At 56.6% G+C, this 13,052-nt stretch overlaps 1 protein-coding gene across 1 annotated transcript; it reads right to left on the minus strand.

Annotated features, from left to right (window-relative positions):
• Nucleotides 1-247: 247 nt before the first annotated feature.
• Nucleotides 248-8,664, minus strand: LOC135450829 (E3 ubiquitin-protein ligase HECTD3-like). Its single transcript, XM_064719371.1, has 21 exons — nt 8,141-8,664; nt 7,903-8,063; nt 7,275-7,367; nt 6,706-6,841; nt 6,225-6,340; nt 5,847-5,960; nt 4,693-4,775; nt 4,294-4,459; nt 3,875-3,956; nt 3,435-3,617; nt 3,293-3,342; nt 3,108-3,172; nt 2,763-2,866; nt 2,403-2,522; nt 2,185-2,274; nt 1,886-2,092; nt 1,522-1,651; nt 1,070-1,144; nt 740-821; nt 574-645; nt 248-408 (listed from the first exon to the last, which is right to left on the minus strand). Exons 1-21 carry the CDS (start codon nt 8,447-8,449, stop codon nt 333-335), a joined length of 2,514 nt encoding a protein of 837 aa, XP_064575441.1. The 5' UTR covers nt 8,450-8,664; the 3' UTR covers nt 248-332.
• Between the last annotated feature and the right edge of the window lie 4,388 nt (nt 8,665-13,052).

A 13,052-nucleotide genomic window follows, 5' to 3' on the forward strand; every position in this document is an offset into this window, starting at 1 on the left:
ACCGGGGACACTGGGGGCTCTGTGTGTGGGGTGTACTGGGGGCTCTGTGTGTGGGGTGTAGCGGGGACACTGGTGTCAGTTTGCAGCTGTGCCTCCCACACCATGTCCAGAGAAGGGACAGGACTCACAGCACTCCCTGTCCCCACGCTCCCCACCCCGCAGGAGCCTGTGCGGGCAGCACCCAGCGTCCAGCGCCATGCTGGCCCTTCCAGCTGCAGTCCCAGACCTAGAGAAGCACAGACACAAACAGGGGCAGGACAGCAGGATCTGGGCCTGCTGTTTTATTGAATCCAGTGTCCCTGAGGCTCCCACGGCGTGGGCACACGGGGGTCTCATTCATCCTTGTCGGTGTCGATGGACATGCAGTTGTACACGGCGTAGCGCAGCATCTCCTCGCAGATCTTGGCCCTGGTAGAGGGAACGCCAGATCACAGCCATGATGGCCACAGAAAACCTCAGGCTTCCCTCCTGCCTGCCTGGACATCCCCCAGGGGAAGGCCTAGGGAGTCTTGATGGGAACCCCAACACCAGCTCCAGGGAGCGGGGAGCATCCCTATCCCCAGCTCAACTCACGTGGAATAGTTGGGCAAGTAGAAGCTGCAGGAGCATGTGGAGGACTGTGGCATCACGTCCCACGCTTCCGAGCTTGGGAGAAAGGAGAGTCAGACCCCAGCACAGCAACCTGACATCATGTGGGGACCCCAGCACGGCACAGGGACCCCAGGCAGGACGGACTCACTTCGACCTTTCCGGGTAGATGTTGATCTGAACTGGGAGGCGGCTCCGGCCAGTGGCAAACTTGAGGAAATGGCTGAGATCCTCTGAGGGGAAGGACAGAGCACAGGCCTCAGGGACAGATCTGTCCCAGCAAGATCTGCCTTGCAGAATCACCCCAGGAGCACGGGGCAAAGCTAAGGGATCCTCTCGGAACCCCAGGAACAGGTATGACCCCAGCTGCTTCCCAGGGAAGCACCTGGTGAGCACCCCTGGGGCACAGGGCAGGGGGAACCCCCTACCCTACCCCATCCTACTGCACATGAAGAGCAGGTAAAGGTTTGGGGTCACTCACCACTGGTGAAGTTGTTGAGTGCCTCGAAGAAATACTTGATACGGGTATCATCAGGGGGGAAGTCCTCAAACTTGACTGCAACAAAGAATGTGCAATGAATTAATTAGAAACTGCCAGCAAAGCAAAGGAAAGGAGGAGATCCTCTGCTTCTCAGCAAGCCTATGAGAGCCCCTGGCACCCCTGAGTGGGACCAGCACCTTGTGTCATGGTGGGTAGAGAAACAGAGGTCCTAGTTTGCAGAGTGGCCACTCAATTCTGCCCATAGCAGCTAAGGACCAGATGGACCAGAGCGGGGTTTGCTGCTAAACCTGAAGTATCCAGGGACCCTCCAACTAATCCTCCCCAAGGCTCTCAGGCACCCCATGACCAGGATGCATGTGCAAGACAAGCATTATCAAGGGGATCCCCTGCCCTTGTGGAGGGCAGGGAGCAGCTCTGGGCCTGTGACTTACTGAACTTGCGCAGCTCAGCCACTGTGATCTCCGGGTCCCCACAGATCCTCCTCTCTATCTGCTGCCACGTGAGCAGGTCCAGCACGGGCTGGGGCACCACACGGAGCAGCCCAGCACGTATGGCTGCAATCTGGGGACACAGGATGGGCTCCATGTCAACACAGTGGGTCTGAGCCCCAGGCAGCCACCTAGAGCTCTGGGGAGAGCAACCACAGGACCCCAGAAGGGACTCCCCAGGGCACACAGACATCCTGGGCATGAGATGCACAAAGAAAGCACCCAGCTGGAGCTGGCAGTCCCACAAGCACCAGGACATCTTGCCACAGGAGCAGGGTCCCCTGTGAGCCCTGGGGGACAGTGTCACCTGCTCCTTGCTCTCCTCCAGCCGAGCCTTTTGCACCAGGTGGATGAACTCCCTGCGGTCCTCGTAGCGCACAGCAGTGTTGCTGCCGTTGGGGATCAGCTCCACCACGCGCTGGTCACTCAGCATCGTCGTGTAGGTCAGCTCTCTGCCAAACATGAACTCAAAGCCTTCCTTGTCCACCCTCTCCAGCACCTCCAGCAGCTTCACCTGCAATCCAAATAAGCAATAGCCACCACAGTGGAGCCAGAGCAGCCATAAGAGAGCACAGCGCTGCCCTGCCAGCACCCGGCCCTGCTCACCAGCTCTGAGTCCACAGTGGCAAAGTCCCTGCTCCAGCTGACCTCTTCCCCTGCCAGCTGCTTCCACACCAGCGCTGGCAAAGACAGGATCTGCCAAAAGGAGTGGACACAAGCATTCTCCTCCTGCCTCTCCCTCACTCATGGGCAGCCCCTCTGCCCTAGACAGGGGGGCCCCTGCCAAGCCCCCTCATTGGCCAGGAAGGCTCTGCTGTGCTCACCAGAAACTCCTTACTCCTCAGGGCTGCTCCCATCAGCTGCCCGATCCACTCATACTTGGGGAAGTCCTTGCAGGAGGGGTTGGGGACATACCTGTCCCTGGTGTCACTGCTGCTGTTAGCCTGTGTGAGACGCTCTTAGGACACAGAGATGTGACAAGCCCAGCATGGTCTCTCCTGCAGCCTCCCCCACATTCACCCCTCCACCTGCCTCTCCTGCCCTTTACACCCCACCAGGAGATCTCCCAGGTACAAGCACAGCTCCCCTGCCAACAGCCCTGCAAGCATTAAGGCAGGGCTGGCACCCCAGGCCCTGCTGACTGACTCCCCTGGCCAGGACAGACAGACTGTGGGATGCCAAACCTGGTTGGAGGTGCGCACAAAGAACGGCAGGGGCACCGGGACATCGCTGGAGCTGGGACACAGTTCCTCTGACACATCTGTCAGGCTGTCCCGAAAGCCACCACCTGCAGGGAGGGCAGAGGATGGTCAGTGCCTGACACACCTGGGCCAGACACTGAGCCACAGTATCTGGCCAAGCTGCTCCCCCCCTTGGGGCAGCAGCAGCAGCACTGGTGGGGTAGGGGAGATACAGGAATGATCTCATGTTTGCAGAGCAGGGGGCTGCTGTTCCCAAAGCAGCTGGGACAGTGCAGGCACCCACTGAGCTGCACCCCAACACATGAGACACCAGGGGAGAGCTCTCACCACTGTCAATGACGCCCTCAGTGACGAAATCACACTCCCACCACTGGCTGTAGGTCAGGGGCCACCTGTGGGGAAGCAACAGCCCCATGCACATTCCTCCTCTGGGCATACCAGCAGCACCTGGAATCTCCTTGCACCCTGCTCGGGGGAAGTGATACCCCACAAATATGACACTGAAGACCTACCTGTAGTCCAGAGGCTGATTGTTCTTGGAAGAGCTGAGGCCTTCATACAGCTGGAGAGTAGTAGAGCAGAAAGGGGATGAGATGGGGGCAAGACACCTGCTGAAGTGACAGGTACCTGGCCCAGGGCACGGTGGTGCCGTACCTGGGTGAAGACGGCGTTCCTGCAGCTGGGGTCCAGCGCGGGGTTGGCACGGTGCTCGCGGGCCAGGAGCCGGTTGATGTAGAGCTTTGGCAGGCAGTCAGGAGCAGAGCTCTCTGAGGACTGCAGGCAGTGGGCAATGAGGGCTTCACTCTGCTTGGACAGCAGCAGGAATGGCTTCATGCTCTAGCAAGGGACAAGCAGGGATGGTTAGAGGTCTGATCCTGCCACCACCTGCTGTCATTTCCACTCCTCAAGTCAGCCCTGGTGTCACAGGGGATGCTCCTCCATCCCTCAGGCAATGCCAAACATGGCAGCTCTCAGCCCCTGAGCTGGTCTGTCCCCACTGGATAAGGAGGAAACACGACAGCCCCTAGAAAACCACAACTTGTGAGGAGATGCCTCTACTGGCACCATCCCAGGGAAGCCTGGCACACGCTCACCCTGAGTGCATTGAAGGTGCCGATGCTGTCCTCAGAAAGGGGGATCAGGTAACACAGGACACTTTCCAGGAGCTGGACAAACCTGGAGACAGGAGAGAAGCAGTGTGAGGCTGCAGGAGAGCAGCATTCACCACAACCCCTGGGCACTGTGCCCCTGCCCATGGGTCCTCTCCAGCCATTGAAAGACATCAGACACCAGGGGAGCACCCGCCCTCTGTCCAAGCACTTCATTTCATTTCCCCCAAAAAAATGCTGCAAACAAGAGCAGCCCAACCAAGGTTCTACACAGCAGCTGAATCACTGCAGAGGGTCTCTGTGGGGCCAGTGCTGACCCCAGCCTGGGACTGCCCTGCAGGTCAAGGCACGTTGCCTTTTGGGACTGAGATCGCTGTAGGAATTGTGGCCTCCCTGTGCTGTACCTCTGGATGAGCACAGCTCGCCGGTACAGCACGTCAGCTTCCACCCTTTCCAGGAGAGGGTAGCGAACCAGCCGGGCTGGCTGGAACATGCCAGCATTCAGGATCAGGTCCCACTCCCAGAAGGACACGATCTTAATCCCCTGCAGACGGACGTTGTACCCTTGGGCTGCCGAGAAAGAACAGTGACGCTGTGTGTGCTGCAGCCAGCATGGCCCCCATGCTGCAGCGAGAGGGGAGGTGCCCCCAGCACCTGCAGCATCTCATATGAAGCTCATTCCTCAGCCTCCCCACCAAGGGATCCCAAAAAGCAGCAAGTGTGGTAGGAAGAGCCGCAGGGTCAGGACTAGCTGCGGGTTTAGGGCCAGGGCTGGCAGGCACAGTGTGGGTGCACAGGCTCACCCCGGCACTCCAGGAAGCGGATCTCCAGCACGGGCACGTGGGTTTTCATGTCACGGAGGATGCAGATGTTCTGGTAGCTGTTCCTGCACACGGCATGGAGGGAGATGGCAGAGCCATGAGGCACAGACAGTGGTGAGGTGGCCAGCGAGGCACAGGCCACTCTGGCTCCCCAGCCAAAGATGTGCTTCTACCCATGCAAAAGCCCCCACACCTCACCAGGGCTGTGGCAGGAGGTGCCCAAGCAGAGAAGAGGCTGTCAGAGGCACAGAGACGTTCTGGAGGAGGTGGAAGCCGCATCCAAAAAGCCAGAAAAGAGCACAAATTCAAAGCAGTACAGAAAGACAAGGCGGCTGAGAACATGTCACTGTTCTTGGGGATCCCAGCACATCTCACAAGGGCAGAACCATCCTTCAAGCAGAGTTGGTCATGCAAGGGTGGTGTGTTTTTGAAAGAAACAGGGATTTGTGGAAATGAGCAATTTACTAAGTGTATTTTCAACGCCTTGTCAAGGTCCCATCAAAGTCCTGTGAGCCCATGGGGAAAAAACACTGCAAGCATTCAAATGAAGTGTTGGCTCCTGCCACTACAAAGGACACCTCTGCAGTCTCATGGGTGCTTCTTCAGAGACAGATTTCACTGCTCAGCCAGAGAACATCAAACAGGCACGTTTTGAGGGAAGGCTAGGGAGACCTTTGCACACCTATGTAAGCCCCTGAATGCTTTGAGAAGGGTGTTCAGGGCCCGGGTGAAGATGGAGAGGTGAAGCACCCAGGACTTCTTGGCAACAGCATGGCAGAGATGCTCAGGAAGGTGGCAGCAGTGGTGTGTGCTCCAGAAGTGAGGAGGAAGAGGCAGAAAGACCACCAAAGTCACCAGGCAGAAGGAAGCACACTGCAGACCAGCTGCTGCAGCGTGGGTGAGGAGCAGGAGAGGAGATTAAGGCACTTGACTGGCACATGGAAGCAAGGGACCACCACACTTGTGGGAGCAGATGTAGCCTGCACCCAGGGAGTTCCAACCCTCGGAGAGCCACTGTCACTGGCAAGTCACTTGGAACCAACCCCAGCCCCATCCTTAATATCTGCTCAAGACATAGGGACAGCTCAGGAGTTTGGCACAAGCTGGGAACAGGCTGCTCCCCACTCATTACTCACTCGTTAATTAGGACTGTTCTCAGGTGCTGCAGCCTGCTTAGTGTTCCCCCATACACAGCCACTCGCCTGGGTATATGGGAGTTGGACTGCCCATCCAGCATCAGCCACAGCCTCCTGGGGGTGAGAAGTGCAAGAAACAGCATTGTCCTCCCCTCATGAGCTGCCTGAATCCAGAGGTGCCCCCAGAGTTGTCCCAGGCCTGGGACGAGGCTGTGGCTTCCTGGGGTGCCTTTGGCAGCAGCTGTCCCCCACCTCAACCCCACACCCCAAGGTGCAGCAGGGGGGAAAGCTGGGTTGAAGAGGAAGATGGTGCTTTGCCCTGCACCCTGTCCTTCCCTGGCACAGCTGTTGGCATGGAGGGACACCCCAAGGTCTCACTTGACAATGGCTCCTTTCTTCATGTTGAGCCGCACCCAGTGCTGCCCCGGGGGCCCGTTGCTCTCCCAGAAGGTGTGTGTCAGGTTGTCTGTCAGATGGGCTGCAGTACAATCCTCCTGCAAGTGAGCAGAGGGAGGGAGATGAGCATCCTTGGACACGCCATGGCCTCCTCTTAGATGTGTTCTGTGGGTCCAAAGGAGGTCAGTAACAGGCCAGCCCCTTGTTTTGCTAGGCTGTGGGTGGATGGTGGCTCCCTGACATCGCAAACTGGGTATTGCTGTGGACCCCCAGTGCCCCAGAGACACAATGGGGTTTTCACCCCAACACCCAACTCCCAACAGCTTTGCTAGAGCAGCAAAACCCCCCCAACCATGCCCTGCCTTGCAGAGGGGACAACCACAGCTGGCCACTCCACCCACATCTGTGCTGATGCTCACGTGTCTTGTGCTGCTTTGAGGCTGCAGAGGAGCCCGCTACGCACCGCATGTGAGGAGACCTCGATGCTGTTGATGTGCTCCTTGACGCAGTCCGCACTCTGCAGCTTCTTCTCGCTGTGATCATACAGGAAGCGCCCCAGCTCCATGTCATGCTCATAGGTCCAGCCTGGAGGCACGGACCTGCAGGGAGTCTCTGTGTTAACAGGATGAGAAGACGACCAGGCTGCACCCCAAACCTGCCCACCAGCAGTGTGCAGGAGCCCCAGCCCCAGCTGAGACTGGCTGCAGGGTCTCATGGCCACCAAACTGACATGGTGCCAGGCCACTGTGCTGCAGCAGACAGATGGCACGGCTCTATCTCATCATCAGCACACCAGGTATTAATGGCCACTCCAAGCCAGTGGAATAGCAGTACACAGTCACTCCAATGGTCTATGGAGCAAAGGCCATCTTCACTTGAGCAGTGCTGAGGTACCAATGTAAAAGGCATCTCGTGGCACTCATCCTCCCCCCTCCAGACCCTGAAGCCAGTCTTGGTCCTGCAGGCATGTCCAGGACCTGGCCAGCAGCCCCTCAGGATGCTGCAATCCTGCTCTAGGAGACGCATTCATACCGAAACTTCTGCACAGCAGCCTCATCCTGCTCTATGAGCCTGGGCATCTCTCCAAGGCGTATGGAGTACGTCAGATCCACCACTTGTTCCCAGCTGGAGCAGCAGAGGCAGAGGAGTCACACAATGGAAAAGATGTGTCAGTGCTCAGTGTGTCCATTACTGCCTTAGCCTGAAGTGTAGTCAGCAGCAGTGGGGCACTGGGGGTGACACCCAGGAACAGCTGTGGGAACGGTGAGTGTCCCTGCACCCGAGTACAGTCTGGGACAGAGCAGGGGAATCCCGCCCTGCACATGACCTTCCATCAGGAAAATAAAATTTGAGCTCTCTGATTGCTGCACAGCCTCTGTGTCATTTAGGCTCAGCCCAAATTCAAATGACTCAGAAGATTATGACAATACCCCTGGTATCATCTTTATTCTGTGCAGGCGCTGCCACAAGCAAACAGGATTAATCTACAAGAAGCACCCATCTGCCCGCAGGTGCTCGGTGGGGACGGGTCCCACCTGCGCTGGGGGGAGTGAGCGGGCTGTGCCCAAGGGATTTGGGATGATTGGGTTGCATGTCCTCTGTGGGGACCGGTCACACGCGTTTCCAGCGCCCAGAGCCCAGTTCCTGCCCGGGGCCATACCTGACAGCAGGTTTGTAATCAACGCCCAGCGTTTGGTGCTGACACTGGATCCTCTCCACGGAGTCAACCGGGACTAATTTATCTCCTCCCTCTCCGAACCTCTGCGCCAGGACCCAGCCCTCCGCCAAGCCACGGGTGCTCGCGTACTCCTCCAGCTGCTCCTGAAGGCACATCCCGTCCTGTCACCGCCGTGGGGACCCGGCATGCCCGGCGGGTTCCCGGCGCCCCCCCCCGTTACCTTGCTGAGCTTGACCCAGAGCCCGGCGCTGTTGCAGTACTCCTCACCGCTGGCGCGCAGGCAGCCACCCTTCCGCACCTCGATCATGGCGGCTCTGCCGCCCCGCGCCGGCCCCGGGCTGTCCCACACGCTGAGCAGGCTGCGGGCGGCGGCGGCCGCGGGGTCCTTGCAGATCTTGTACTGCACCTCCCGCGGCACGTAGCAGAGCGCGGCGGGCAGCGCCCGGGCACGGCGGAAGCACTCGCTGCACTGCAGCAGGAACCGCAGCCGGCCCAGCACCTGGTGCGGCGCCTCCCCGCCCGCCTTCATCGCGCTCCGGGCACCGGCTCCGCGCCGCTGCGCTGCGCCCCGGGCTGTCCCGACCGTGCCCCGACCGTGCCCGCCCGGGAGTGCCCGCCGGGCCGGGGCGCCTCCGGCGGGGCCGCCGTGCCCGCCTCCCTGCGGCGCCGCCCCGCCTCGGGCAGCGCTCACTTCGCAGCTGCCGCGTCCACGCCAGGCGGGCGCCGCTCCGCCCGTGCCCCGGGCACGCCCCAGCGCTTCTTCATCACTCTCGGGCCGCAGGCGCTCCCGTCTCCAGTTCCGGGCCCCCTTTGCCAAAATGTGACTGTTACGCCCACTTCAGCATCTGCTCTGTCCCGCCCTCCAACATCTCTGTCATTGCCTGCGTTCCGACAAGCAGAGAGGGAGTCCTGTGCCATCAGGGCACAGGGCTACATCTCCAGCCTGGATAGGGAAAAGAGGTTAGTGGGGATTCTGGTATGGGAGAGCCAGCTTCTGGCTGTTATATCCCTGCCCTGGGCAGGTGGAGGTGCTCCAAGCACTGCTGGGGAGGAGGACAGGCTTCCCTGCCCAGAACAGCTTTATCCCCGGTGGCAGAGGCATCCTGGCAGCAGGAGTGAGGCCATTACCCCCAAAAGCACCCAACCCCACCTCCCCCACCCTGCCCTGAACATGGGGTGTGCCACCCCGTGTCATGGCTGCTTGTTGCATTCCACAGCAAGGCGATGGCAGAGAGCAACTCAGCTCCACCCCATGCTACCTTAATTTCTTCAGGTTGGGCACAAAGGGCTGAGTTGAAGGATCATGAAACAAGCAGATGGCAGAGCTCAAAGGTTCCCTGGTGCCTGCCTGCTCTCCTGGCAGGTCAGAGTCCAGCTCCATCCCTCTCTGCAAAGGCACAGTGCAGAGAGATCCAGCAGCTGTTCATCCCTGCATTGTCACCTGTTGAACAGCAATGGCCACCTGCCTTGCCATGAACCACGATGCAGAAGAAATGCAGACTTGGGCCTTGCTTTTACCTGCAGTAACTATAGCCAGGAGGGTCCTGGGCCCTCCTTCTGCAGCCAGTCACCCTGTACCACTGGTTTGCAGAGCTGCTGTAAAGGGTTAAGCCAGTTAGTACTCTGAGTCACCTGTGTGACACTACTTTGTGTGCAAGACATGGCAGGGCCAATTTCTGCTTCACCTTCAGCTGCCTCTCACAACACCAGTCTTCATTGCTGCTTAGAATCACAGAATCATTTAGGCTGGAAAAGACCTCTAAGTTCATAGAGTCCAACTGCTAACCCAGCACTGCCATGTTTATGACTAAACCATGTCCCCAAGTGTCACATCCACTATTTAACCCAACAGAAGGACACAGGAGCCCCAGGCAGACCTGAGAAATCATCAGGAAGGCCAGGAGCAGTTAGTTCATTCATTTTATTCTAGATCCTACACGAGGCAGGGAACAGACAGAACCTGTCAAACTACTAAGAGTTTGTCATACTCCAGGGTAGCAGTAGCATAACAAGAACAGCTAACTACATGTGCGTTATTGATCACCTGACACTATTCTATCACAATCCAGCAAGTTGAAGGCAGGAGAGAGTGAGTGGTTACATGGCATCAGAGCCATGATGGCATCACTCCTTCCCCCAGCTCACCCCTACTCACCCTGTAGAGCTGCATCTCTGGCACATGGAGATGCTCCTCAGCAGCACAGAGACACCAGCACCTTCCTTAGGATGGCACTGGCTTGAAAATCGATCTCCACTGATTTGAGACGGGTTCTTGGGGCGAGGACATGCAGCTGCTGCTTCCTGATAATTGGGACTCTTGCCCCAGGCCACATGCAGCAGGACTCCAGGGCAGGGGCACTTGATTTGTGCCTTGTCAAACACAACAGAAGAGAGTTCCTACCCACAGCTTTAGAGATCAGAGAAGAAACAGGACCCAGCACTGACCTAACACCTATTTTGGGCCCCAAGATTGGCCAGAGTTGAGCTAGACTGACCTCTTCCACAATCTGCTGGGCTGTCACAGCAGACATTCAGTTTGTGATTGGCTTTAAAACGCTGCAGATGAGAGGATCATGCAGAGGACATCCAGGTCACTCCCAGCTCCTTCTTCCCAGCTTACCTTTGCACAGCAAACTCAACAGCACAATCAGTGTGTTATCTTGGCATTGTTCCACAGCTGCCATGTTTTTCCAGACCCTCTGACCATGCACCAAACAAACTCACTGCTGCAATGGGCTCCTCTCCCTACTAGAGGGGCTTTCACAGGTCTCTCACCCCAGTACACCACCACAGCGGCAACTGCTGCAGTTCTCCAACATGTGTATGGTGATAACACAAAATAGACAGTAAAACAATGGTTTATATGGTAAAAAAAATGGTTTTCTCAGTATGCTTGTAGGAGTTAAATCCAGATCATCCTGGGTGATTCCCTTTCTGCTAGGGCCAGAGTCCTGTTACTACAAGTATCTTTTAAACAGAAATCCCTGACACCAGCTAGATCCTCTCCCCAGAGTCCAGCAAGCCCTTGGGCAGGACACACTGGCAGGAAGTAAGAGGTCTCAGATGCTAAACGACCTTGCTGGAAGGAAGAGTAGAGAAATGCAGGAAATGTGGGAAAAAACTACTTGATAACTCCATAGTCATCAAGTGCTTCAGGTTAGGGAGGGCCTAGATCTAAACCCAGCAGGATGAGACTGGAAGGTTGATCACCAGTGCCCAGGGCTGTACAAGAAGTCTTGAGCATCTCCAAAGACAGAGGTGCCACAATGCTTCTAGGGAAGGATCCCACCACTTCAGCCAGGTTCTGCTCTCTGTGTTGCCTTGCACAGCAGCCCTCTCTTCATCATGGAAGGCTGGAGCTGTGTATGTGGATAATGAGAGGGAACAGAGCTGTCTAAACACATCTCAGTGAGAAACCTGAAGTGTTCTGGGTATATGTCTGTAATAGCCTCAGCTACTCTCCTTCAGCTGCAGTTGCTTCCAAGGGTAGGGGAGCCAGAGGTGCTTGTTCCCCTAAAACTGATCACCCCAAGCAGCCCTAGCTGGCTCCTAACCTGCCCATTCCAGCAGGTGACATCAGCTCACCCTCCATCAAAGACTAGGGCCATCCTATCCATCCCACCCTGAACTACTTATCAACCAACCCCTGCCCAGCAATAAAGAGAGGGGTCTATTTTATTGCTGCTTATAATTCTGCTCAGTTAATAACGTGGCCTCCTGCTGATGTCCGGTAGAGGTAAGAGGACAAGGTTGGAAAAAAGCAGTATCAATTCCATCCCAATGTCAGTCCCTTTTCAGATGGCTTATTTCAAATCCCAGCTCACTGCTGCAGGCTTCTTCCTCAACACTCCTGACTGAGGGCAGGGCAGCAGATCAAAGTCCTTTCACCAGCTTACTCATGCCCATTTAAAACAGACACCCTAGGAAGTGACTCAGCCACCAGCACGGAAAAGTATTGCACTGGTTCGCTCCTGTTCCCATTCACACTGCTGGTTGAAATCAGCCACAAAGCCACAGAGATAATTCTGGAACAGCTCTAGGATTTACAGAAGACTCCCTCCAGCAGACAGGACTTCACACCCACCCAGCTGAGCATGGAAGGCCCTGCTGCAGGCAAGGGCTGCCATAAACAGCTTCCGTAATTCACCCTGTGCTCTCTCCACTCACCACGATGCAGATGGCAGCACATGCTCCTTCCTGCTCCTACATCCCTTTTAGTAACAACCTTCCTTGGCAGTTCTGGGAATACATGTTTCAAAAGAAACTCGTGAAGGGAAGGACTTTATTTACAACTGGAAGTGATCTCTGGATGACAGGCTTCTTCTACAGAGAAGAAAAAGCCATGAAACATTAAGACAGGATTGATCTGAACTCACAGCATCAGCCCTGCTCCAATGCAGCCCCAGTGATTCTGTGACTCACTGTAGTGGAGGTCCAACAGAGCACACAGGCTGAAGATGGAGCTGGAGGTATAAATGCAGACTAACATCAAGCAGCTCCCAGTGCTAGGCAATGACCAGCCCTGCCCAGAGCTGGGAAGATCCACAAACACTTCCAAATAGTTGTGAAGGTTTTATTGCCCACTCCTCACTCACAGAGCATGTGTCCATCTGCTCAAGGAGCTCCAATTCTTGGTATCCGGTTTCTATACTGCTCTAGGGCAAAGGCTTTTCCTATTCACCTGAAACCTCCGTGTCCCTTCCCATGGATGATAGGGGGGAGCAGAGCCTGCTTTAACCTCTGCAGTCTGGAAGATGAATTTGGCCCTGATGGCAGATCTTCATGAGAACTAGAAGAGAGTAGCTGTAATACTGTCATTCAGGGGTAAACTGAGGCTCAAAGAGCCTGGAGAACAGCTGCCAGGCCACCAGCATGCTGGATGCAGAACTAAAGGGAAGCAGACAGTTTCCACTCACTGTGAGGAAGCAGCTTCCCCAGCAGTCGCTGCTGTGTAAAGGTGCCAGGAATGACAGGAACTCACATTCTGTGTGACGTAAAAGCATGGGAGTCCCTTTGGAATCTCCCACAGTCCTGCTGTGCAGGTCTGTTATGACACCTGGTGGCCAAAGGTACCCCTGCAGCACCTGCCACCAGCCTGCCCCATTCTTCTTAATCCTAAATGAATGATCTAA

The sequence above is a fragment of the Zonotrichia leucophrys genome, chromosome 8, assembly GCF_028769735.1.
Source record: "Zonotrichia leucophrys gambelii isolate GWCS_2022_RI chromosome 8, RI_Zleu_2.0, whole genome shotgun sequence".
Classification (NCBI taxonomy): domain Eukaryota; kingdom Metazoa; phylum Chordata; class Aves; order Passeriformes; family Passerellidae; genus Zonotrichia; species Zonotrichia leucophrys.